General features: G+C 53.7%; 7 protein-coding genes across 7 annotated transcripts; 3 read left to right on the forward strand and 4 right to left on the reverse strand.

Moving 5' to 3' along the window:
- Positions 1–5: 5 nt before the first annotated feature.
- Positions 6–1701, reverse strand: QC762_100278 (uncharacterized protein). Its single transcript, XM_062884403.1, has 6 exons — positions 1374–1701; positions 687–1316; positions 597–622; positions 469–524; positions 351–411; positions 6–287 (listed from the first exon to the last, which is right to left on the reverse strand). Exons 1-6 carry the CDS (start codon positions 1589–1591, stop codon positions 130–132), a joined length of 1149 nt encoding a protein of 382 aa, XP_062747267.1. The 5' UTR covers positions 1592–1701; the 3' UTR covers positions 6–129.
- A 186-nt stretch (positions 1702–1887) lies between these two features.
- Positions 1888–2977, reverse strand: QC762_100275 (uncharacterized protein; the record flags this gene model as incomplete). Its single annotated transcript, XM_062884402.1, has 2 exons — positions 1888–2294; positions 2354–2977. The coding sequence occupies 2 exons, from the start codon at positions 2975–2977 to the stop codon at positions 2028–2030; spliced, it is 891 nt and encodes a 296-aa protein (XP_062747268.1). The 3' UTR covers positions 1888–2027.
- A 798-nt stretch (positions 2978–3775) lies between these two features.
- On the reverse strand, positions 3776–5613 carry QC762_100270 (uncharacterized protein; the record flags this gene model as incomplete). The annotated part of the gene is made up of 3 exons (XM_062884401.1): positions 4379–5613; positions 4124–4318; positions 3776–4056 (listed from the first exon to the last, which is right to left on the reverse strand). Exons 1-3 carry the CDS (start codon positions 4959–4961, stop codon positions 3776–3778), a joined length of 1059 nt encoding a protein of 352 aa, XP_062747269.1. The 5' UTR covers positions 4962–5613.
- A 125-nt stretch (positions 5614–5738) lies between these two features.
- On the forward strand, positions 5739–8001 carry QC762_100260 (uncharacterized protein). The gene is made up of 2 exons (XM_062884400.1): positions 5739–7570; positions 7635–8001. The coding sequence occupies exons 1-2, from the start codon at positions 6746–6748 to the stop codon at positions 7758–7760; spliced, it is 951 nt and encodes a 316-aa protein (XP_062747270.1). The 5' UTR covers positions 5739–6745; the 3' UTR covers positions 7761–8001.
- A 740-nt stretch (positions 8002–8741) lies between these two features.
- Positions 8742–10316, forward strand: QC762_100250 (uncharacterized protein; the record flags this gene model as incomplete). Its single annotated transcript, XM_062884399.1, has 4 exons — positions 8742–8766; positions 8842–9254; positions 9394–9454; positions 9495–10316. The coding sequence occupies exons 2-4, from the start codon at positions 9028–9030 to the stop codon at positions 10314–10316; spliced, it is 1110 nt and encodes a 369-aa protein (XP_062747271.1). The 5' UTR covers positions 8742–8766; positions 8842–9027.
- Positions 10317–11696: 1380 nt separating this feature from the next.
- On the forward strand, positions 11697–13319 carry QC762_100240 (uncharacterized protein; the record flags this gene model as incomplete). Its single annotated transcript, XM_062884398.1, has 1 exon — positions 11697–13319. One exon carries the CDS (start codon positions 11697–11699, stop codon positions 13317–13319), a length of 1623 nt encoding a protein of 540 aa, XP_062747272.1.
- An 8346-nt stretch (positions 13320–21665) lies between these two features.
- QC762_100230 (uncharacterized protein) lies at positions 21666–24192 on the reverse strand (the record flags this gene model as incomplete). Its single annotated transcript, XM_062884397.1, has 2 exons — positions 21666–22896; positions 22960–24192. 2 exons carry the CDS (start codon positions 24190–24192, stop codon positions 21973–21975), a joined length of 2157 nt encoding a protein of 718 aa, XP_062747273.1. The 3' UTR covers positions 21666–21972.
- Positions 24193–25793: the final 1601 nt, after the last annotated feature.

Here is a 25793-nt window from a genome sequence, read left to right on the forward strand (position 1 = left end):
AACATGCTTCTGGAAGCGACGCGCAGTCACCTTGTTATTGATATGTGATGATCTATTGATAAGTCACGTATAGATGCGATAAAGTGTACTTTTCTTCCTAATTCAGGTCACCACCCTGCTGTCAAATGTTCAGGGAGCCGCGGGGGCAGTCTCAACAATCTCCACATATCGGAGAGTGATCTCGTACTTGGTGTCGGACGGCGCCGAACTCGTCGAAGACATAAAGGCCGCGAGGTTTCCAACGGGGTACATCCACCCGCCAACACGATACAGAACAACCGGAGCGACTGTGTTGGTGGTTCAGCAAACTTTGTCGGTTTCTTGAAAGGGGATTGGGGCCAACAACTTACCGCTTCCATCGGGGATGACCCAATTCCAGCCGATTGAGCCTGTCTCTGTGTCCAGAGTCCACTGTTACCAAGAGGCAGTTAGCAAGCGTGACCCACCAGATCAAAAGGGGCAACGTACAATGTCCGTGGCGTGGCAAAACTGTGCGTCGCAGACATATGGTTCGTTGGCGGATGCTGTTGGTTTTAGAGGTTAGCATTCTCACCATTCCTCGGGGGACACATATGCAGGCGGCGGGGAACTCTTACTCAACGGAACGTAGTCCGTGCTGCCACTAAATGGTTATAACAAAGCACAGGTTAGTTTGTCTGGCTCAACAAGGGCAGTGCGGCACATACTAGTACGTCTCTATCCTGGTGGTCCCGCCCACAGTCCTGAAACCGAGCGCCCGGGTGGCCTCACCGCCGACGGGTTGAATCCTGATGCCGGAGGAGGAGGTGCTTTGGTCATCAGGGATGGTGATGGTAAAGCGGCGGGCGCTGTTTTGGTTAGTGGCGATGTTGGGGCTGGCAGCGTTGGAGATCCAGCCGACGGATTGACCTGTGGATTTCCTCAGGACTTGGATCGCAACGCTGATGGTTGTTGACGAGGGGGCGGGGGGGGCGAGGGTCTCTGTTGCTGTCACGGTGGACACGAGAGTGGAAATGACGGTTGACGTGGCTGGCTCGGTGACGGTGACGGCGTTGTCTGGGTTGATGTGGGTGATGGTTGTGGTGGACAGGGGGATGGCGCTGGACCTGTCGAGGCAGTGGCAGGCTGAGGAGATTCGGGTGTCTGGGTAGGCGTCTTCGCCGGAGGGGAGCCAGGTGGGGAGGGAGGCAAGGGCAGTGTCACGGCGATGCTTCTTGTATTCGGTTACTGCGATCGCTTGGGAGGTGGGAGCAACGGGAGCAGAGACGGTAACAGTGACGGAGGAGATGTCTGAGATGACTTGGGTGACGGTTGTGGCTTGAGTCACGGTGATGACTCTGGGAGTGAGGTCAGTTATCTGAGCTTTTGAGAGAAAAAGAGACTGCCTGACTTACACCTCCTCAGTGGCCGTGACTTCGGCGGTTTCCAAGGGAAGACCCAACACACTGCTGCAGAATGGAAGGGCCTCGGAGAAGACGTCCTCGGAACGCAAGAGCACGAGAAGCTCATCACTCGCCTTGCAGCTGTTGCAGCGAGCAGAAACTCCAGAAATGAGTGTGGTGGCGGCTTGTAGCAGCAACAGCCAGCCGCTTTTGGTGACAGGAGCCATCATGTTTACCTAGTTACAACTCACTTAACAAAAGCGACAAAAAGAGGGATCAAACGAGCGACTTGAAGGCGATACCTTCATGAAGGAAATATATAAACAACATAAAAACCGCGGGAGTGGCGCACATTTTGATCATCATCACCTGGACGCAGGGCTGAAAGGAGGTGCCAGGGTGTAAGCCGTTAGCGCCTCAGTTTGCAGGGCCTGGACCGCTGTAGCGGGTCATCGGCACGCTGAATGGGGAAAGAGGATTCCCATAATTCTGTCAATAGCGCCATCGAAAAGCAGCTAAAAGGCCCTTAAAAAGAAGCTTGGTGTTCCAAAATTGCATTCGCTACAGTTCCCTGTCTCACGGATATATATTTACACGTGTTTCTCTCCCCACCACCTGGGCAGGCAGCGTTCTAGAATATCACTTCTAGATCTCCTCTCTTGACATCTACACCATGATCAAACCGCCAAACACGGCCGCGAGGGCAGTCAAGCCCAAGACGTACACCGAGGAAGCCTTGATACCAGCAGCAGCATTGGTGTCGGTGTCTCCACCTTGACCACCAGCATTGTTGTTGTTGCCACCGTTGCCGCCCTGGTTGTTGAGGCCCTGGGGAGCACTTGTTCCATTGCCCCCGTTGGCACCAGTGTCAATCACAAAGTAGGTCGCCCCAATGGCAGGGCCGAGGCCAAGCTGAGTCCTCCAGCGGGAGAGCTATGTCTCATTGTCAGTTTTCACCATGGACATCATCATGACGAGAAGAATAACCTTACGTTCCAGTTCGCAACCTCCCTCTCCATCCCCACACTCTCAAACCCAGCAGTGTTAAACCTGGCCGGCTGGGTGTACAAAGCCATGATGTACCGATGCACGCCCGAGTTGGCATCTGGCTTCGGCGCAGTAAAGTTGGTAAACGGCGCGCCCGAATTCGGCGGCCTCGCCAACCTCTGTGCCGTGCTCAACACACTCGAGTTTTGCCCGTTCAGCGTGAAATTACCCGCCAACCAATGTCTCAGGTTGCGAGCGGTGGGGTTGCTCCTCGCGGGCGCGTCGGCATCCAACAGATAAATCAGGTACCGCGTCTGAGCGGTGATGTTGGTCGCATTGTTGAGGTTCTCGACGGAAAACTCAATGGGGAGGGTGCTGATCTCGTTGACGGTGAGGGAGGAACCCGGGATGAGGAGCTCGCTGTGGTTGGAGTCGCCTTCGGTTTTGTAGGTGGCATAGAATGACACGGCTGGGTCGAGGGCAGGGATGACTTCGGGGACGATGCCCGAGTTGACAAAGGCGTTTTTGAAGGAGAGGGTAGAGACGGACTCGGCGTTGTCGTCTGCGAGGGAGACGCTGGCCAGGGCCAAGAGGGAAAGGGGGAGGGATTTGGAGACTGTTGGATACATTTTCGAGGTAAATTAGGTAGGTATACTGATCAACAGCTGTGTAGTTGGAATAATAATACAACGCTAGTGTCCGGCACTGCCAGAATGAAACACTCGAAATGTCTAAGAAAAGATGGTACTGGAATTGCCAGATGAAGAGAGAAAGAGAAAAAACTTCCGATGGATGAAAAGACGTGGAGGTAGGTAGATATAAATCCCAAAACCTCGCTCAGACAATTGATCCGGCACACGAACACGGGGTAAAAACATCCGGCCGTTGATCGTGAACCGTTTCCGAGAGGCGCAAAGAGGGGAGATCACACACGCCGTGCCTCTCTTGGCACTGCTACCCCTGACTCCTTTTGCATGTGCGCAGGTGTTTTATCCCAACTCTGCAGCACAGCGACCATGTTTCAGGTTTTCTGTACACTGCCAAATTCATACCTTGATGGCGTATCCTGCCTGTGCTACCAACAAAAAAGAAACGTCAAGTCACTAGGGGGATTTGTTTCCACTTGTGTGCCAAGTTCTTGGAGGCCACGACCACGGGTAAAACGGCGGCCTCATTTGAAGACATCAGACTGGAAGAGAAAATAAAGAGACTAAATTACACGTAATAAAACAAAGGGTATCTTCTTTGAATCAGATTGGGTGACCAAGACAACTCTAACCCCCGGGTTCTTCTTTCTTTTCTCTACCTCTTTCGCTTTTGGGTCAAACATAGTTTTGCCCTCTATCTGGCAAGTCTCTTGGGTGGGCGGGATAAGGAATGGCGATGCCTGGCTCGCTGTAGGAGACAGTCTGTTGTGGAGGTTTCTATTAGCTGATGTCAACAAGACCGAAAGGCTTGGACGAGAACAGAGAAAAACTCACAACATCGTGTTGAACTAGGATCTCCTCCTGGGACTCCATCGCGTCCAAGCTGCCCTGCATCGATTTCTTTTCTTTTGAAATTGATCCCATCCGCACACTCTTGCTGATGGATTGCTTGCCGGTGAGCTTGCTTCCTCCTGCAGAATGCTGGTTTGACCGGTTTGCTGAGTTGCGAGAGTGGACGGTGATGAGGACCTTGAGGGCGGGCAGGGTGCCAACAATGACGGCTGACAAGAGTGTCAGTTTTCTTTTTGATCGCCAGCATGACGGAGATAAGAGAAGAGAGCAACTTACAGATCGAAGCGGCAAGAGTCGACCAGATCATGAGCAATGTCAGATTGACAAACATCTTTTCCACCAACACCTGCTTTGCCCTGATGATGGCAAAAGCAATCATGACAAAACCCAGGCCAAAGACGGCAACCAGTCCGACCTTTTGTCTCAAAGTGACCTTGACGTTATAGATCAACCTCAGGGGCATAGCCATAACTGTTTCCAGCACTTGTCAGCATTGCCATCAGCTTGCATAAGTTGATTGCGGGAACTCACTGCACAGATCTGTAAAAACATCAATGGTAGTGCTGAAGTAGACACTGAAGTTTGATGCCCACACATGCTCCGGCTTTGCGCATGTCGCAAACCCAAAGAAGTTTTTGACATCGCCCCCGCACGACACCGTCAACGTGACCAAGCACCCTCCATACGCCAGCAAGCAAAACAGCGCCAAAAGATACCAAACCCTGCGGTAGACGGGCAAGTCCCGGAAGATCTTCCAGTAGAGAGTCAGAAACGCGGCCTTGACGCTCCAGAGTGTCGACCAGTAAAGAATGACGATGGGAAACTGAAAGAGAAGATAACGCTCCGTTTCTTCAATGATGCCCACTATTGGGGCGGTGCCGGCCAAGACTCCGGCGATGTAGTACAACGAGGGAAGTTGTATCGTTTCGAGAACACATAGCGATAGTAAGCATGTTAGGGCAAAGAAGATGCAGTAGTCGTCAACTGTGGGCAATGATGTCCTTGCTCGGACGGCTGTCCGGAGAGCAACCAACACAAAAGCTGTTCCAAAGCAGGTCCAGATGATGGCGCGCAGGGTGTCTTCGGGAACGGTGGCCGCGTCGATGGTGTCCATCTTGCCCACGAGGTGTAAGTGAAGGGACGGTCCGGTGTCAGTCAGGTGTTTTGGTGGCACGGGGACTCGGAACAGAGGGCAAAGGAGGGTAAGACAAGGCCATTGGGGGCCCGTGCCGTATATGAAGATGGGGACTCTATCCTGATATTGCGAGGGATTTCATTATGGGCAGCCTGGAAATACATATGGGCTGATGTCGAGCATCAGTGGCGGACTGGAGTGATAGCTCGAGGTGCCATTTACGGCCATTGTTGGCCTCGATCAAAGGAGTGTATGCAGGCCAAGACAGCGGCCTCTTCCAACAACTCGGGATAACGCCTCTCGTTCGTCCAACGGCAATAGGGCTGTCACACGGTCTTTTGTTTGCTACTGGTCGGTTGATTTCGATACTTTGGCGCGCTGGGCGAAGACATGTCGACTCTGGCATGTGAGTGGTTGACACAGCTTCGGCAATGAATTGTAAGCCCCGGCTGGACCTGCAGTGGAGGTGCAGGGGAGAAGCAACACAAGAAAGACAGCGACCAGTCAGTTGGAAACTTCCCCGCGTTGTGTTATCGGCACCTGGCTATCGCGCGATGCGATTGGTCGACAAATCTTTGCAGCTGCAGAAGAATTTCCCCCCAAAAGGGAAACAGCTCCAAGCGCGCACACAACTCCAGCCAGGAACTGGATTCCTTGGAACGCAGCGAAGGCAGCACCAGATCACGGGGTCAGTCATGAGGTGGATTATATCATCCGCCCATGCCCCCCGCCAAACTCGGCGTGCAATTCGTTCCCTTTCGATTTTCTGGTTTTGTTTTTGATGACTCTGTGATGGATCCAATCTGCCTTGAGTAATCCTCTCAAATCCTCAGGTGGCCTTATCGTTCGGCCCAGCCGCCGAAAGACCCCGCCCTCAATCACACCTTATCACCCGGTTCCCGACTCACTCCATCATCCTCCCACTCACCTTTGTCTCACCTCGCGCGTCACTCACCTTTTGGGCATGGTGTGTGCTGGCAGCATGAACACCATTCGACCCAACAAGATTTCTCAGGCACTCAGGGTCTTCCCAGCGGGCCGGGCATCAACTGTTTTTGTTTTTCTGGTTCCTGTCGTCGTCGCACTCGCTTCAAGGCTAACACGTTCTGAATGATGTCAGGCACCCCACTGATCTGGCAGACAGCCAAATTCCGAAAAGCCGGAATGCGGCGCATTGTGGTTCGCTGCACCCGCTTCACCACGTCACTCGGGCGCTCGTCCATGCGGGTTTTGCATGGCTCTGCTCTTGGACTCGAGGCCATTGGATCAATATTGAATGCATCTTCTCGGTGGCCCAAAGGCACGAATGCCATTCTGACACGACACCGCCCGTATTCGATCACTGCATGCACCTCTCTGTTCTCGAAGCCGTTGCTCTCTGAGCCTAGCGTCAACGCCCCGAGCAGGGAACCACGGAGCTGAGCGGAGACACGGCCCCATGTCTTGACCGCCACGTCGCCGAGCCCGACCTTATTGATGGCGATTAAGACCAAAAAAGCAAGGTAAAAAGCCTCAGGAAAATTCCACGAGGTTGGGGAGAAAAAAGCTTGACGCCGTCATCATCTATCTGTACTTAACAATGCCGTCCCCATCCCTTCCACTTCGAGCCCGGGTTCCTCTTCTCGAGCCGAGGAGGAGGGTATGATGGATTGCATCTTGCAGCATACTTGAACACCATCACAGCGCCATGCTGATGCTCTAACGACACGACCATATCAATAATATTTTTTTTCCGATAACGATACGATACGATAACGATAACGATGTTACGACTCAACTTTCTCATCCTCTGGGCGGCAGCAGCATCACTGTTTGCATCCGCTCTTCCCATTTCAGACGTTTCCGAAGAAGAGATCAACACGCCAACGCCAGAACCGAAAAAGACGTTTTGGAAGAGCTTCAATCCCAACACCGACTTCCGAAACCGCAACTTCAACACCATCTCCCGCATCTACAACCTCACCGTCTACCCCAACCAGGTACCCATCTTGACCTTTGGGGGCGCAGCGTTTGTTCCAAAAGGACTCTTTGCCCAAAATGTTGTTGGCCGTGTTGACCCAGTCGGCAACTTCACCGGTTTTGAACACTCGATTGAGTACTTCTTTGCGCTCTCGCCATTGCCGCAGGCCAACCCATCCTCTGCCGCCATCACCAGCTACAAGATTGTCGAGTTTTCGTCCGAGTGCAGGGACATCGCCGCCAGCGTCGTGTACCTCTACACCAGCGTCGTCAACCCTGGCTCACCGGATCACGGAAAGCCACTGCCTCCGTTGAAGCAGGTGGCCTTCTGGAAGTTCAACAAGGAGGGCGAGGTGGAAAAGTATGACGCCTGGATTCCGAACCTGAACAGCTGGGTGACGAGGACGACAATGGCGAGTCTCGGGAATCCCGAGTTCCAGTTGGAAAGCATCAGGCAGATCTGCTACGGGACGCAGGCGAGGTGCTACGGCCCGAATCAGCAGTGGGACAGCATCGAGGACTGTGTTGTGGGATTGGCCAAGAAGAACTACGGGACGTATGATGAGGCTTGGGGTGACAATGTCGTCTGCAGAACCATTCATTTGGTGCTCACGCAGACCAGACCCGATGTAAATCTCTTTCTCTCTGCGGACAGACAACAACTGAGACAAGTGACTAACCGCTTCACAACAGGTCCATTGCCCACACGTTGGCCCCACAGGAGGCGGCAAATGTGTCGACGTGGAGTACCCCGAGAACTACTTCTCGGACAAGTGGCTCTACGGAGAGGAGACTGGCGAGACTTTTGTCTGCAAATGATTGATGTGTTATTAGATGTACATGATGGGGGCCGCCTTGATGATGACAACAAGAAAAATATGGGACGGATGATTTGATGATTCACGCCAACAACGACGACGACGAGCATACGAAAAAGCCGAAGCAACAACTATTGTAATTAATGTATATTTAGACGGACTGGCACATTTTTGCTGAAGGATATGTACGGGAGGTAGCGTAGTGTTTTTTGGACGGAATAATAGATGGTTGTGGGCTTGCATTGGTGTGTTTGGTGTCTTTGAGTGATCATGCCTTCCTCCATGGACCATCTTATGAGAGGCCCAGCTTTTTCCCACTTCCCGTCCATCTGGCACAGACTCAGACACTCACCTGAGCAACAAAGATGGCTTGTTGACGCGAGCTCAATGTACCTTCCGCACACCATCTTCTTCGACTCGACATTCTGCCAAAATTTGACATGATGGAATTTCTCGAGATCATTCACCGGTTGAATAGGTACTCAGCTCTTGCCAAGCTCATAACCCGTTTATTCCTCGTTACCCGTCCTGATTTTATCCTGCCGACCTCAGGGACCAGGGCACCTAACCTCAACGACAGTTTATGATGAGGCCAACAAAGACAGACGCGTACAGGACAACACAGGTGGAGTTTTGATGACTGCACACACGAAAGCAACCGAGTGACAACAAGCAGTGTTGCAGCGAAATACCTTTTCTGCCTAAAGGAATCCGGAGGCGGACATAAGCTTTGCTTGGGTTGCCCTGCTACGGCCGATCGCTAGCCATAAAGGGGTGGTCAGCGACAACGTTGACCCGCAGATGTTGAGATGTAACCGCCACTCGGAAAGCTCCTCGGTTATGAAAACAAAAGTTAAAGCACATGACGGATCATTATAGTTCATATCTGTCCCCAGCAACCCGGACTTTCCCCCGAATCTGTTCACCCTCCAGCTGACCCGCTCGCGGCTCAACAGAGCCCTCGATGATCACCAGCCCCCTTGTTGACCAGTCGTCAGCGGCTTGGTGTAAGAATTCAGGCTGAAGATACCATCGACAGGTAGCCAGGGGCTAAGACTCATGATCGGTATTTTTCACGGCAGACAGAGCGCCAACCGAGCCCGTCGTTACATCGAACAAGCTTGTCTCTTGATCCGACAGACATTCCAAAATCACGGAACAACCCAATTTGCATAGGAAGTGCGCAATCTACTCTAGACAAGAGGCGTTGTGGAGTACATCCTTTTCATGCGGACCCAAACCAGGGTTTCAACCGCCCCAGACACGGCATGGGATTGGTGGGAATGACTTGCCCTTTCCAGAAGTCCCGGTTCTACGTCCGGCTCACACGTTACGTACTCCAGGCCAAAGCGCCGCACGGCATCAATCATCGCGGGGCCCCGCACGGCAGGATGGGAGATCGGCATGGACACCGCTCGGGAGATGGGATTAGGCTAAAGGAAGGGGGAGCTCTTGACTGGGACGACGACACCACGGAGGAGGATGGTGATGAAAGGTGCGTGTGGTATACCCGACGTTGACCGGGCATAGGGGGCCTGTGTCACCGAGGCTTTCCGAATTCATGAGGATGCTGGGATGTTGATACGTGCGCTTGAGGTAGGAGTGCGGACAACGACATGTCACTTTTCGTAAAGGGGCAAGGGCAAGGTGCAACGGCGAAAAAGAAGCTCATACGATTGTCTCAAGTCTGTTGTAGTAAGACGGTGGTACTGACCTCAAGCAGAGACATTTCCAGGCTAGACCATCGGAGATAGACCTCCTTGTTGGGCCCCATGACCAAGTCCTGGGGTCAAGTATAAAGATCCAGTTTCTTCCCAACTTTGAACTCGACGCTTTCACCTCACCACCAGTCCTATCATCCTCAAGTCAAGAAACTTATTTCAAAATGGTCTCCTTCAAGTCCCTCCTCACAGCCACCCTGGCTACCGGCGCCGCTGCCGTCCCCTTCAACGCCACCGAGGTCTTTGAATCCCTCCAGGCCCGGGCTGGGACACCCTCCTCCACCGGCAATCACAACGGTTACTACTACTCGTTCTGGACCGACAACGGCGGCACCGTCAACTATCAAAACGGCAACGGTGGCTCCTACTCGGTCAACTGGCAAAACTGCGGCAACTTTGTCGGTGGCAAGGGATGGAACCCGGGCAACTCCAACCGCGTGATCAACTACTCTGGACAATTCAACCCCCAGGGCAACGGCTACCTCGCCATCTACGGCTGGACGCGCAACCCTCTGATCGAGTACTACATCATTGAGAGCTTCGGCACCTACGACCCCAGCTCGGGGGCGACCAGGCTGGGCACCTTCAACACTGACGGCGGTACCTACACCATTGCCAAGAGCACGCGGTACAACCAGCCCAGCATTGAGGGGACCAAGACGTTTGATCAGTTTTGGAGCGTGAGGACTTCGAAGAGGGTTGGTGGGAGTGTCAATGTTGGGAACCACTTCAAGGCGTGGGCGGATAAGGGGTTGAGGTTGGGGAGTCATGATTACCAGATTGTGGCTACTGAGGGGTATCAGAGTTCGGGGTCGGCTTCGATCACTGTTTCTTAGGGGGGGGGGGGGGGGAGGGTGAAGTTGGAGGAGGTTAAGAACCTGGAAGCTGGAAGATGAGAGGAGCAAGGGGTCGACCAGGAGGAAGATCTGTTGAAAGTCTGGGCTGCTTGTGGAAAAGGGTTGCCAGATTTTAAAGTACAAAATTGTTTTGTTGTAAATTATTCTTGTTGCTTTCACACGCTCCTTTTATGAACACTTTTAGATAGGGATATGACTCGATTGCATCTCACCATGCCTGTGTTTCTATCCAATGTGAAGCATGCGGGACTATTTCCATCTTTCGAAGACCTTGAGAGACATAATGGATGTTTAGTTTGGGAGCAGAGCATCTCAAATATTTCTATCGAGGTAAGACGCAGTCAAAGTTCTTCTGAGAATCAAGTGACGTTCCACGGAAGGCTGACAAGACATATCGATTACCGCAACTTCAACAGTCTGTTGACGGGTGCTGTTGTAAAGTCTTCCGTTTTGAGAGTGAGACGTCATAGTCCTTTCTGCCCAAGAGGTCTTGAATGTTCGATGTTGTCGTTTCTTTGATTCCTTTGCCCACCGCTTGAACTTTCCACCACCGCTGTAAGTTTAACTCTCTTTAAGTACCCACACATCTCTAAATCCTTCCATCATCGGGCCATTTGTTTATCACCCTGACACTCAGGTTCAGAAAGTCGAAAGGGTTAGGGTTCAGAGAGCCTATCCCTTGGCGCATTGCCGCCAGGCTCCAGGAGGCAGAAGACAGTGCGCAGCTTCTAGATTTGGAGGAAATGAAACAGAAAGCGCACAAGGATTATTCAGAGAGCTCCCAACTTGCCTAATTTCGGATGGTGGTCGCTGTTCCCTCCTGCCTTCCATCCAGGCAAGAAAAGGTGGGTCGACCTCGCGGCTGCCTGGCACGTGCACGTCGCGTCTGCCATTGACATCACCAACGTCAACCACAAGGTCCAAGCACCACGTCTTCACCACCACCTCCGTGGCCGCTACGAAACACCTTCTATTCCAGTTACACCGATATTCTCCGAACGTGTACGGATTCTGCATCCATCAGCTGGTTTATAAAAGGCCGTCACATCCTGTGAGCAAATGAGTTCTGGCACTCGCGTGGCAGTCGTGGAACCCTGATCGGTCAGTTGCCGCACACACCCCTCACACAGAACCACCTCTAACACTGGTTTAGGAAAGTTGAAAGCCGGCTCTCTGCTGGCCTCTGTCGTCCCAGTTCCTCCTTGGGATCCTTCGCCGGGCCCCTGCCTACTCTGAAGCTGCGTCGGGCGGGAAGAAGGCCAGGTGCAGCGGCCACTGCATCGTCCATCACGGCAGTGGCAGGTGCCTATCCATAGAGCCTCGAGCCGCAGGCTCACTGTCCTACCTTTTGCACCTGAAATGGCCTCACCACTTCCTCAGACCACAATGTCGAACCATCCGTCATGGCGGCTTCTGCCCGTCACAGCCCCGGATATCCCCACATTGCTGGTCTCGGCTACCTTTACAAAAGATTCGTATCACTTTCGCCTCACAGATCTCGCCAATGTCTGGGTAGAAAACATGGAGAGAAAGCCCATCATCAAGCGTGGATTAGTGGAGGATACCAGCATTGATCCCAGTGATGGGCCCGACCAGATCCGCCGCATGCTCGAGCTGCTTCGAGCTGCCTTCGATCACGATGACCCCGAGCATTCGGACACATCACTGACTCTGGCAAGAGATGATGACAACGATTCCCTTGTCCTCCATGTCACCTGCGTTCTGCCCCAACCGTTGAAGCCCTTCAAATGGCCGATGGAACTCAAAAAATGCCCGCAATCCAACCTTGCAACTGAACTGGTGCTACCCATGGTCCAGGCCCACGAAGCCAAACTGCGCGAGATTGATCAGCTGATATCAGCCCTGTGCGAAAAGGACGGAATCATCACACGGCTTGTCGACAAGCTCGAAGCTACTGGCACCGGGCTTGAGCACGTGTTCAGTTCGCTGTCCGGGAAGCGCAGAGTCACAAGAGCCGCCGCCGAAGCGAAGGTGAAAGGTCTCGCCCCTTTCTCGGAGGCGGAGTTCCGGAATAGCACTTCGGAGCTGCGTTCTGTCGCTCAGCCCTCTGACGTGTCGACCCTCTTGGAGGACGTCTTTGGTACCACGGGCCTGACGTACCAGTCGGACCTTGATCTTGAAGCTTCCGCCACGCTGAGCGATTGGTGGACCAGGATTGGAAAGGGGAAACACGTTGCGCTGGTCGGCAAGCCCAGCAAGAAGAAAGCCCCGACGCCCTCGCCCCCACCGGCCACAGAGCCCAAGGTGAAGGAGGAGGATGTGGACGACTTTCAGGTTCAAGTTACTCCTTCTGCCGTTCGGAAGCGTGACACCCGGGCGCGACCTCAACTGGAGACGACCAACGATGATGAGACGTCTTCCGGGGAAGATGAAGACCAGCCGGTCGTGCCATCTGCTCGGAAAGAGCATGCCACGTCCCCGAGCAAGACAGCCAAATCCCGAATCGGGGTTTTGGGCGGCCGCAAAGCTCCGTCCACTTCACCAGTAACACGCCAGACAACCCCCAGGAAAGCTGCTTCCAAAAAAGCACCGGGTTCCTACAATGACGACTCGGAGACGGCTTCGGATGATGACGAGAAGGACCAGGGCCACTCACCTTCGTCACCCCCTAAACAACTTCCGAACCGCGGCGGACTGGGCCGCATTGGAGGAAAGGCCAAGCCAGACCCGCCATCACCGGAACCGAAAGAAACCACTTCGCCGGCGCAAGTGGACGACAGACCTAGCCCGGCACCGAAGAGACACAAGCTTGGTATCATTGGAAGACATACCCCGAACCCGGATGCCGGAGCATCGGCCGCTAGCGACGATGGTAGAGGAAGGAGCAAGAGCAAGACGCCAGCCAAGGATCAGCATCGCGAAACCTCGCAGGAACGAGCTGAAAGGAAACGGGCCGAGTTGCAAAGAGAACTGGAGGCTCGAGCAGCAGCTGGGCCCGCAAAGAAGAAGCGCAAATTTTAGGACCTTTCTCTTATCAGGTTTCGAGATGTACTCTTCATCCGCACAATTGCAACAAGTTCACAGTCCGTAATATTGCCCTCGCGCCACATCCCCCCCTGGATGACCAGTCTCACTCTGAGAGCTGCTCATTACCTGACTTCTCTAGTACACAGACTCCTGCCTCACATCAACTCATCGATTTACGGCGTGAAGCCGCAAGATATGAACAGGATTTCCCGCGTCACACAATGTCTGCAGCAGCACCTGTTCGACCGTTTCGGCCGTGGTTGTGTCGCCATGCCTCAAGTCCCATGCGTCCTTTTGTGGCCGGCCACTAGCTCCTGGACCAGGTACACAAGGCAGACGGCTGTAATACAAGAGCTGGACAAGGTCCGAGGGCGAGAAGACTGGGTTGCCGGGAGTAGTAGCTAAAAGCGGACATTTTGCCATCGGGACTTTGTGAGCCTGTTAGGTTTTGACCAGACGGCACGACAACGTCACCAGAAACACTCTACTCCTCGCCTGACTGGGCATTGGAGTGCAGCAACGATTTCATCAACTACCAAAAGCTGAAAAAACCCCAGTCTTTCTTGAACAGTATTACGGCCGGGAAACTACTCCTAAGCGGTAGCACCAGTATCACGGGCTTTCTGCACCCAGCACTGATGCCGCTTACCATGCAGCATCTGATATTCACAAGGAAGGGATATCTTTCTTCCGCATATCACTCCCCGTGGAACTGTGTCGCGGAAATTTTAGCAACTTGTTCGAAAGTCACCAATCTCAGCCACCCACAACATGTCTCCTGTTATACTGAAGCCGTGTCGTAACCAGCCACGGGGGTGTGGTAACCCTTGGTCGTACAGACTGCTCTGTGTTGAACAGACAAGACAATGCTCGAGCGTGGAGTCTTGATAACTTCCCCGGATGAGCACATGGTGACGTGCATGGTGCAAAAAGGAGGCCCAAAAGAGAGACACCGCGCCATCTGGAGCCAACCAAAGTTCTGTCGGCTATATGACGCACACCCTCTTCGCCTTGCATGAGTGATAAGTCACCAGTCATTGGCAGATGCGTTGACGCCGCCATATGGGACTCCCAGATACTCTCCTGCACGGCAACAGAAAGCTATGGGGCTCGGATGGCCCAACAGTTCTATTCTGTCAGCCCCTGTCGCTTACAAGAAAATCGGTGCCATTTCTCTGCCCACGAATGATGAGCCCCATGGACCCGGCTCCCCGCTCCAAAGTTACACACGTTTTTTCAGAAGCTGATATTATGGCTGCATGCCACTCGATATGTTCAATTGGCCATTGCAAATCCGGGCTCGTGGCTATTGCCCGCCCGCCCCCTTGACACGAGGTCGAGTGTTTCTCATGTGGTTTGTTTGACAACCTACGGTTCTCTACAGAGAACAGGTCAGCTCTCCTTAAGATTCACCGCCGTAATGCATGTCGAAGCCACTGATCAGCGCGGATGCGCCATGGAGCACCCGGAAGCCCCCAGTTCCGGTTGGTACAGCAGGCTGTCAGATGTCTTCGAGGTTCTGCAGGTTTCTGCTGCGTTCGGGTCCATCTCCGGATCCCTCACTTCGACTCAATACACACGCAGGCTCAACGGCGTCGAGCCTTTCTGCCATCGTGATGTCCCTGATCTGATCGGATATCATCTCATTCTCGCAACCTTTACCCTTCTCTCTGCAGACAAAGTGAGCGGGGGTGTTGCAAACAGCCCATGCATCGTTGGTTGCGCACTGATATCTGATCTGATCTCTGGGCTTTTCGCAGCTCATGCCGAGCGGACCAAACACTCTTTGTCCATGGCTCAGGGCCGATGGTGATCGTCGACCTCGAGTGGGTGTGCGTCATTTAGGCCTGGCAAACCCCACGCGGGAAGTTGCGGTCAAATCAGCGCTTGACACCTGCGGTTCGCATGCAACAGGTTTACAATTATCGTGCGTTCGTCGCATTGCTGCCCTGCGCGTAACGCGGGTCAAAAAGTCTTGCTAGAGAAAGAACCGGCCGGCCTCGATTGCGTCTTTGACGACGTCTTCTTGTTGGCTTGGCTTCAAGTCCGAGTTGAGTGAGGTTGTTGTCGACGACCCGCGGTGGGTTCTCCCGCGGAACGGGGCGCCCGCAGGAGCGCTACTGCACCGGCTTGTTCGGGTTCTCTTGATCCCTACCCCGTCCGTGATTCGGATTGGTTTTCTTCCCTGACGACGGAGCGCCTCGAATGCCGCTTGCCACAGTGACCGGCCGTCTTCAGCCAATTCGCGACGGCGCTATGCCCGTGTGCCATTCCTCACTGCAGAACTGCCAGGAATGTTCTGAGGATTTCTAGCCGCAAGAAATGCACCATCGCCATGAAATCCCGAATTGAGAAAGTTTTGATAGCAAATGTCCGAAGGTTTGTCCCCTCCCCCTCCTCCTCTAGGACCTTTGGCCTCCGAGAACGAAAGCCCAGGCAGGCCTTTTGACGCTATTTTACAAACAACCATCAAGCATCGGACCGAGACAGAAGACGCCGGTCTCGGGCACCTGGCCTTCGAGCCAAGGTAGTCATTCACATTACGATCCCTTGCGTGTCGAGGCCGTCCGTCATGGAAGAAAGTCGGATTGTTGGACATCAAATGGGGATCGCAACAGAATGCCATAATGATCCGCACCGATTTACTGGCGTGGGGTTTAGGGGAGCGACTGAGGTAAAGCGCACCACTGATATGACGAACTGCTGAGACACGCCAATGGCTGTGACACAGTCCGGTCCCGCCTACCCGGTTTGGCAGCAGATCCAATCTAGATCAAGCGGGACCCTCCGCCGATCGACCGGGCTCCCCAGGCTATCAAAAGGATCCAAAAAGTCGGTCGGATCAATGAGAGCAGTGCGATGAAGCAAGCGAGGACACGCCATGCTTTGCTTCTTTGCTGTCAGCATTTGCCCAGAGGTGTGACCACATGAGTTCCCGTTGCTCACTACTGCATAGCAATGCAGCCTCAACACAGCTAACACCTTTTTTATTCGTCACTTTGCTCTGCCAGGCCACCGGACCCCATTCAACCGCCTTCCGGATATGGGATTGTTGCGCACCAGACTGAGACAAGAGCAGCTGAGCCCCCAGTCCCGCCGAGGGTTACTTGCAGGAGACTATTGCATGCTCTTGGAGGTTGTTGGTGGGTGAGATCAGGTTCTGTCCTCGTGGTTCCAGTTAGCACGGTGGGGCTCGGCACGGGGCGCAACAAGCTTGGTTCTGATGGGGAAAAAGAAACATCGACAAGCAAAGGAGACCGGCGTCCGGCCGGGATAGCTGTACAGACCGCAGCTGTCAGATTCTCTAGGGCTGCCGCACCCCCGTGCCGGCATCTGTACGTCGGTATATCAGGAAGGTTGGACGAGCCAACCCTCAGGGTTTTTGACCAACCAACAGGCGCATCGACACCGGGATTGCCAAAAGGGATTTACGCTGAGAAACCGCAAACCAACTTGGGTTGCATCGGCCCCCTCGTCGGGGGTGTCACCGTGGTCTCCAAGGCGCCAACATGTTCATGACGCATACGCTTTCATCATTTTCCTGCTTTGAGGGCGTGGCATGGAGGTTTTTTCTGTTGTCATGGAACAGTTACATGGGACCGAGTCTCGAATACCTCTGGTTGACAACGGTTGATTGATTTCAGCCACTTTCTTTCCCCGCATGCAGCTTCCTTGGGGGACCCCCCAACCTCTTAGTGCCACCCATCATTGCCTGGCTGCATGTCGAGGACTCCTTTCAAGACAATGCATTGAATCCAGAATGAAAACTATTGACAGGTCGCATCCGAACAAGGCGTGTTTCCTTTGTTGCGTGTTGCTCCTTCCGTTTTCTTTGCTGCCTCCCCTCCCGAAGCCGGCGACATGCGACGACTAACATCCATAGGGGGTGTGGCTAGACGGGAGTCTTGCGCAGAACGATGATCTCTTCCGCGCAGAAATGCCAACTTGGAGATGGGGCAGAAGCAACAGGATAGCTGCAATGCGGGGCTCTCTATCCGGCGTCCATTCCCTGGTGCAATCCTGCTGCCCGTCCCGCTGCCAAGCTGCTGTCCCACCATTACACAAAGGGGCCTACGTACAGTGAGGGGTAGCTTGAATATGGATAGGGTGGTGACTATCACAGGCAGTGCGAAATCAAGGCAACAGAACACTGAGGTCATTCCACCTTCCGACACATACGGACGAGGTTGGCTTGTTCCAGAGGGGCTTGTCTTGTGCCAGAGCCACAGCGCTGCTGAGACTTTTACGAAGACATGATGGAAGCACAATACAATCGCACATTGTGTGCTGTCGTTGAAAGGACGAAACTAGGTATCGGCCCCCAACAGCACTGTTGCCGTCACTCAGCCTACGTCTTTAACCGCATTCTTCCAGCGATGTGATCCCCAGGAACGGATCGTCTGAACACGGCCATTGAGATCAGAAAGGTCAGGTGTTGGATCACACGCTCAGTTCCTGCTGCGAGCCCTGGGAGGCCCTGAGCCATCCGGGCGCTTAACTTGGTGATGAGTCTGGTTAAGGTTATCGACGGCTGGCATGCCAAGTCCCTGGATATATTGATTACCCCACCATCACCCATGACACAGGGCACTAGACGGTTGATACCGTGCAGGCTATCCTTTGAACAAAGAAGGATGAAGCAAGACTCGATGGGCTGAGAGATCACACAGCGCCTTCTTTTCTCGACCTGATCTTCTTTTCACTGACCGAGATCCATTCCGTTGCCGCATCGAAAGTCAATGAAGGCGTCGGCATTGAGCCTGAATCCGGCGACAAAACGACCGACGGCTGTATAATTATATGTATACGGAGTATCACCACATGCATCTGGCACAGTTTTCGGTTCTCGGTCACGGACTGCGACCGCTGAGCAGCACCACACCATCTCTCCAGGTTGACGCACGGACGATCCCGGGCAGTCGGTACCCAATCGCATCACAGAACTCACTTGAGACAGGGAAGCATTGATGAAGATGGAGCCACACCCCACCACCACCACCTCCTCCTCCACGAGGGCGTCAGGGATGGCAGCTCGAACATCTATCATCCTTGCGGCACCGCTCAAGGGCTTGATGAGTAGGATATATATGGGTGGAGGGATGCCATCACCGTTTACACCGTTGCTCTCGTCTCGAAAGGATGTTGGCGGGGGTGGGCGAGGAGCGCACAGTGTTGTCGGAACAAAGGGACAGGGCGCCTCTGGCGCTTAAATTCACAGTAGCGAGATGATAAACGCGACATGCGACATCCGATGATGATGAAGAACTGGATCACTGCGATGGAATTGTGGCATTTGACTGACGTCGGTAAGCCGGCTGTAGGTGCTGCCGTGCTTGTTGGTTCGGGGCTTCAACAAAGAACGACACCTGCTTCCACCGCGGTGCTGTCTAATCCTCGCTCCGTCTTGATCATGGTATACAGTACCCAAAGCCACGACGCGCAGTCGTGGGACGTTTCGGACTCTTGCCCCATTCCTCTGTCAGCTATTCCGAGGTCTGCTATGCAGTGCCAAACGCACCACCTCCTCCTTCACGGGGTTGCACAGCGCTGGACTCTCGTGCTCATCGCACATGTCCGCGCAAGTTACGGTAGGGACTGCCGGCCACCTCCGCCCTTTTGTGAACCTCGGAGCCGGACCTCTTTCTCCCCGCACCACCCTCACCGGGCGTGGTATAAAACAACGGATGGGAACACAGCGTCACAGGGTCAATCCCGGATTTGGAGGAGCGCTGCCCCCGACGACGGCGTTTTTGCAGATTCCCTTTTGCATAACTGGTCGCTTCCTGGAGTTGGGGGCTGCCCGTTGTGCGGCTCTCTTTCTCGGTGTGGCACAGACATGTACACCCCTCCCCTTTCCCGGGTTTACTCCAGTAAGACGGAGCGGGCATGCCGGGCGGTAAAAGGATTTTGACCTCTTGAAGACACTGCCAGACTCCCGGAACCGAAGAAGGATTCTCATATGTATGAGTTGGTGAATGACGAAGTTGGAACCAACAGCATTGCTTGTTGTCGGGATACCTGTTTCGATGGGCTTTGCGGAGAAAGGCGGAGATGGGGGGTGGGGGCTTCACAGCCTTGATGAGGTTTTCCAGTTGACACGGAGAGAGGGTAGGTAATCAATAGGTGACCAGAGGATCACTAGGCTGTAAGGAAATGCCTGGAACGAGTGAAGATGAGTGCGGAGGTGGTTACTCATCAGGCCCGTCCAATCTCAGGGGAGAGAATTCTGCTGCCTTTTTGATGGCAGGCGTCGTTGGGGTAAAGGGCGGCCGCTGCTTGATGGCCGGCTGGTGGGGGAGGGGGGTGGTGGCGGGTTTGACGTACACCACCGGGGACCGTTATTCGGGTATCGGAGCTCGATCTCGACGTCTCAGGGGGTGAAGTCGTTGCAGAAGACAAAGGATGAACCCCAGCTCTCACGTTTCCTCTTTTTTTCTTCCGAGTTCAAGGCACTTCGAAACACAGAACATCCCACTTGACAAGGCTCCAGACTGGTGAAGTGACATTCCAGTGTCGACCATGTCGCCTCCCGCTCGCTTGCTGACTGGCATTCCCTGCAGCTCTCTGCACAATTCGAAACAATAGGTTACGCAAACATTTACAAGACTTAAAACACCGCATGACTGATTTGCACTTGATCCCTACAGACTTTGCACAGCCCCTTGGCCGGCACTCAAGGGAAATAAAGCAACATGGAGCTCGGCAGCAGCCTGGAGGGAGAGATTTTGAGTGCCGATGCAGGCCTGAGGCGGCCGTCGAGTTGTGGTCGCGTGGCGACATGGTTGGGTGGTGGGGGGGAGAGGTGAAACTGGGTGCACTGAGGTCGGGATAAGGGGTTGCAGGGCGGCGCGCGGCACTGCACGGTTCAAGGCCGGAGGAGGAGGATTGCCCCGCCATTCGCTCATCCTTTGAGATTGGGATTACTACGAAGTCAAGGTTCTGATAGAGTAAGATGTTTTACGAACGGCCCTTACCTTGACTTTGTATCGACTGTGCTGAGCGGGCGCCAAGCGACACACCCCTCCGATGACGAGGCAAACTACAAGTCAGCCTCAACCGGTGCAGGAACTAGCAACTCTAATATCCCTTGTTGCCAAAACAATAATGGAAGATGCCGTTGATGGCGTCCAGGGCCGAGACACTGGCACCTTTACCTGGTGGTTGACGGCTCTGGCAGCGACCACAGGGCCGCTGCTGGCCCTGCGGTCTAGTGCTATAGTTGACATGGAGGAGCTGTCACTCAGTGCAAACAGGAAACTGCCTGGCAATCTAGATAAACAGAACAAACGATTCCAAACTTGACCGGATGCTTTGGTGGGTGAGTCGGCCATCAAAGTCAACCGTGATAACTGTGCGGATAGTCAGTTTGCCCACGGTGCTGCGCGAAAAAAGAAAGAAAGAAGACTATCAGTCACTAGATGGAATCTTCTTTAGATGTTATCGCCATCAAATCGTACGATGGTGACGATGCGGGCTTGCATGACCTTGCTCGTTCGATGCCCAACCGAGCTTGAAAGAGGTTGGCTTGGCAAAAGTTGACTGCCACAAGGGCTGGGGAAGTGGTTTGGAAGGGTGGGGGGGAGGGAGGAACAGAAAGACGCCGGGTGCAGCCGAGGAAGAGTTGAGATTCTGATAGAGGTAGACGCCATTGCGAAGACATTTCCTTGTTCGGTTTGGGGTAGATGGCGGAGTGATGAGGGTCAAAGCAACACCAAACGCAAGAGACAAAATTCGTTGGAAAGTCTCTCAAGTTTTGTTCATCAGTCATGACGAGATACATCACCCACCGCCCCTCCAAAAAAAAAAAAATCCCCACGAAGACCATGAACCCCCTCCTCCACCCCTCCACCCCAAAACGTGCCCTGGTCAACGTCTCCAAAAGATCTCCTGCAACCACAAATTCCTAGTTAACCCCTCCCAGACCAATCCCCCTGTGGATTTGTCCCTGCAAAAGGAAAGTGACAAAGTGACACCTGCACCTGCCAGGACCGGGTTCTAACAGCGAGCGTCGACGATCATCCCATGCCATCCATCCCCACGATTTTGACAATCCCATCTCACCCGCACTTTCAGCCCAACAAGTCAACTGACACGTGGGTCGAAAGAAAAAAAAGCAGTGTGCAAATCCAACACCGACTCTGCTCGCTTGACGGCGCGATAACCACCTATTTCTGGCCCAAACAAATCAACGAAAATTTAGCGAGTACTCCGAAGCACTGAGGAGTGTACTGTCTGAATCCCATTCAGCAGATGTCAAAAGTGGCGAGTGACAGTATGGCAGTTCTGAAGTAGCATAAGCACAGCTGTTTTTTGGTCACTTGCTTTTTTGGACCCATCTGACTGACTTTGACACCCACTCGTCAACGACGTTTATTTCTACAGAGACTCACTTCAAACAGCACGCCAGAAACAAGAAGCATAAATAACAACACACCTCAACTCTCTCTTTTCCTCTGCCCACCATGATAAGGTATAATAATTGTACAAAAATCCATGCTATCCGCCCCCCAAAATTAACCCATGCTTAAAACACAATCAACCCTTCCTTGCTGATCAACCAAAAACCCCCATTTCCACTCCAACTTTTTATCGCCATGTATGTATGTACAGCAACAAAAGAAACGACAGAAAAGAAAAAAAAAGAAACTTAATACTGATGATACCCAACCACCCCCATATGATGATGTTGTTCCCCATCATCCATAATCACCGTGCTCGCTCCCCCCCACCCATTGTGATGATGAGTGTCATAAACATGATGATGCTGCATTAAACCCCCGTGATAATCCCCATTACTCGCGCTCGTGGTCCTCAAATCGGGAAGCAACAACCCATCCGGTGCGGTCCCCTGCCCATACGCCAACCCGACATTCACCGGCTCGGGTGTCACCGGCTCGTCTGATGGCGCCCGAGTAGAAGCAGCAGACCGCTGAGAGTGAAGGTAGTACCCATCCTGATGAGCTTGGTGGTGATAATCCAACTGTTGCTGCTGGTCCACCCCCATCGCGGGCATGTCCACCTGCACCAACGGCCCAGCAGGATAAAACCCCGAGTGGCTCCCAGCGTAGGGTGATGTCTGCGGAGGAGGAGGGGGGTAATACCCCACCGCCATGGCCGCCACCTGCGCCTGGGCCATGGCATGCGCAATGTTCTGAGCGTGGTTCCTCATGTTGGTCTGGGCATGTCGGGAAGCAGACGACAACGACGACGACGACGCAGTGCGGATTCTGCCGTTGTAGACTCCGGGTTTGTTACTGCCCCGATGACTACCAGATGACGACCGCCGGGAAAAGTCATCATACCGAAGGGAAGATGAAGACAGGGCACCGCTGCGTCGGGACTGGTTCCCCTTGCGGTAGCGGGTGGTGGATTGGACACCCTCGTGAATGGCCCAGGGCTCAAGGTACCACTCGGTAGATTTCTTTTGGTCGGCTGAAGTAGCAGCAGTAGCAGGAGAAGAAGACGAAGACAAAACAACCGGTTTGGTCTCTTCTTCTGGCTGCTTGTCGTCTGCTGTCGAGGGATCGCTCTGGCTGGCGATGCTGCATTTTCTCTCACGTTTGGTAAAAGCCTGCCAAGACAACTGTTAGCTGCTATCTAACCTGCAGATGTCCCAAAGAGGAAGCCAACATACCATGTTCATGCTCAGATTGTGCCGGATACTGTTCTGCCACCCCTTGGTATCATCCTTGCCCTTGTCCGTGTTGTCCCGGAACCACTGGTAGATCTCCTGCAGGGTCATGGCGTGGTTCGGCTTGCTCATAAAGGCGCGGTAAATGAGCTTTGCGTAGGGCTCTTCGTTTTTGTTGTTGTTGCTGCTGCTGTTGCTAGTGTTGTTGCCCGTCAAGCCCGAGTCGGATGCGCCACCCCCGCCGCCGGGATTTACCACTGTTGCTGCTACTGCTGCTGCTGCTGATGTTGGGCTCGGCGCGCTGCTGTCGATTTGACTCCCGTTACCCGCTCCGATCGGGGGCGGCGTGTGAGGTCCACCACCACCACCCAGCAAGTCCACCATCGTGCCCGGTAATGGCTGTTGCTGCGCGGCGGGTGTTGGACTTGGCAGACCCTCGTCGTAATCTGCCTTTAGACACAGAGTAGTGCTGCAGGGGGATAGCGCGCGAAGGCTTTCTGGTGTCGATACTTCGTTCTGATACTGCCTTGGGCACGGTTCTGTCTGGCTTCGCTGCAGAAAGCTGCCTTCTGCCCCGTCATAACTCTGCAGGGGAAGGTTGTAAGGAAGCCCATCAGACGGGAAAGAAGTCAGCTCTGGGCCTTGTGGATAAGAAGGAACTAGTTGCTGTCTCGGATAGTGATCCCACGATACCGAGCGAATGTGTTCTGGAGGCGTCCAGCTACGCGAAGATGGAGGAGTCAGTCCGTCAGTTACCTGACCAGGCCGAGAGCTGTGCAGAGCGTAGTTGTCGAAATCGTTGCTTCCAGTTTGTGACCCTCCCATACAGGCGCTCCACATGGACGAAGAAGCTCCTTGGCGAGGAACTGATGAGGGCATGAAAGCCCTCTGGCACTCGCCATTACGGATCCCCATTCCCACAACCAACTGCCCATCAGCGTGGGCTGGATCAGGGGTCGTAGAGTTCGTCCGTGTTACTAGCTGCGGCGATGCCGTATACATGGCTTCGACACTCGTCAGGGGTGACATGTGAGGAGGCGACTGCGATATCGATGGGTCTCTTTTCACGCTGGCAATAGACGACGGTACTGTAAAGGAAGAAGAAGGCGTGTTGTTGTTGTTGTTGTTGTTGTTGTGGTACAGCTCTGGATCCATCACCGGCAGTTCTGGCGGTGTTGGAATGTTCGACAAGGAAGACTCTGCGTCTCCGGTTCGAAATGGTGCGTACAGTGTCATGTGAGTTCGGAGGAAGAAAAAAGAGGTCGAGGAAGACGGTTGTGGGGGAAGGGGGGACAATAAACGAGTTTGATAAGGCAAAGGATTCGTAGGGCTGGAATGGACAAGCGCGAGGAATGGCGAGAGACGGACAGATGAGTGAAAAACAGTCTGGTGTTTGAGAAAGAGAGCAAGGTCGAGCAGTTGGTCCGCGATCAGCCGGAGGTGACCCCGGGTATTATGTGACCGTGGATGGTTGAGACCCAGAGCAGAGGACCACTGTCTCTCTCTCACTTGAAGAATGTATCTTGGTACCTCGCAGAGACAGTATCCCGGACGGTGGAGTCAAGATCTAGAAGACCAAGACGGGCAAAGATCTAATAGTCAGAAAGAAAAGGAGGGGGAGGGGTGGAGGTAGAAGGGGACAATGACTTGACTACTAGCAAGTGACCAGGAAGCGGGTGCAAGGTAGGGGCCCCTTGCCAGCACACATTGTTTGGTAGACTAGGCCCTATACACCAGCATCCTCTGAGCAGACGGGGTGTGTGTGTACCCAGGTGCTGTACGTGGGGTGAAGGGGGAAATGGTATGTGTGTAGTATGCGGCTAGGTAGGTACCATCAGACTGCGAGTGTACTTCGGGGAAAAAGGTGTGGGTGGGTGGGGGGGAGGGAGGAGTGAGTGTAACGTAGAGGGTTGCTTGTGTGTGCCCTGAGGCTGCAGGTGTGTGGGTAAGTTGTATGCTAAAAAGAGGAGCACGATGCAAACAAGCAGAAGTGTGGCTGTCTAGTAGAATTCCAAAGCTATATCGTACCCGTACAATACGAAAACCAGGCACAAGTGTTGCCGTGGGGAGAGAGGGAGAGAGAGAGAGAGAGAGAGAGAGCGAGAGGCGTTGCTCGAGGAGGCCTGGGCCAGTAGCCTCATGGCCCATGTCTGCATTGGAGTCCAAAAAAACGGCAGCCAGAAAAAGTGACAGATATCCGACAGGGGATCGACACGGCCGGCCCTGGCCCACCGAAAAAAGCAGGAAGCCGTAACTGCGTAGACACAAGACAGGCGAGACTCAAGGGCGGTGACGGGTGACGGGTGACAGGCGACAGGCGGCAAAGAAGAAAAGCTCACACAAACTTATTGTCTTTTCTTTTGTTCCCTTGCTGCAGCTTGTCGAGGTCGATAGTCGTTCGTGCATGATCCGGATGCCGTTCTGGTTTTCCCCGCTGGTTATGGACGACGACGACGATTGGGGAGTGAGCCATGCCAAACTCAGACCGAAAAGCCGTTCCATTCCGCCAGTCTGCCCCACGGTCCCTCCTACCACTTGACGGACGAGAGCAGTGGAAATGGCGGGAACATGAGGAAAAAAAAAGAAAAAAGGGCAAGGCCCTGCGGAAGGGTGCAGAGGTCACCGGCCCTCTCGCCATGGGGGACCAATCAACGATGCTGGCTCAAAACGGCTTTGGGCCAATTGGTTGAGCATGTCCAATGACAAACCCGGCCACTGCCTCAACAGGAGGCATTCTACACCGTGCGATGGACGGCGATGGACGACCATGGGACCTGGCAACAATTTGTGGTTATGCAAAGCGCGTTTCAGTCTTCTAGAAGCTTTGGAGAAAGAGA

This window comes from Podospora pseudocomata (assembly GCF_035222375.1).
Source record: "Podospora pseudocomata strain CBS 415.72m chromosome 1 map unlocalized CBS415.72m_1.2, whole genome shotgun sequence".
Taxonomy (NCBI): domain Eukaryota; kingdom Fungi; phylum Ascomycota; class Sordariomycetes; order Sordariales; family Podosporaceae; genus Podospora; species Podospora pseudocomata.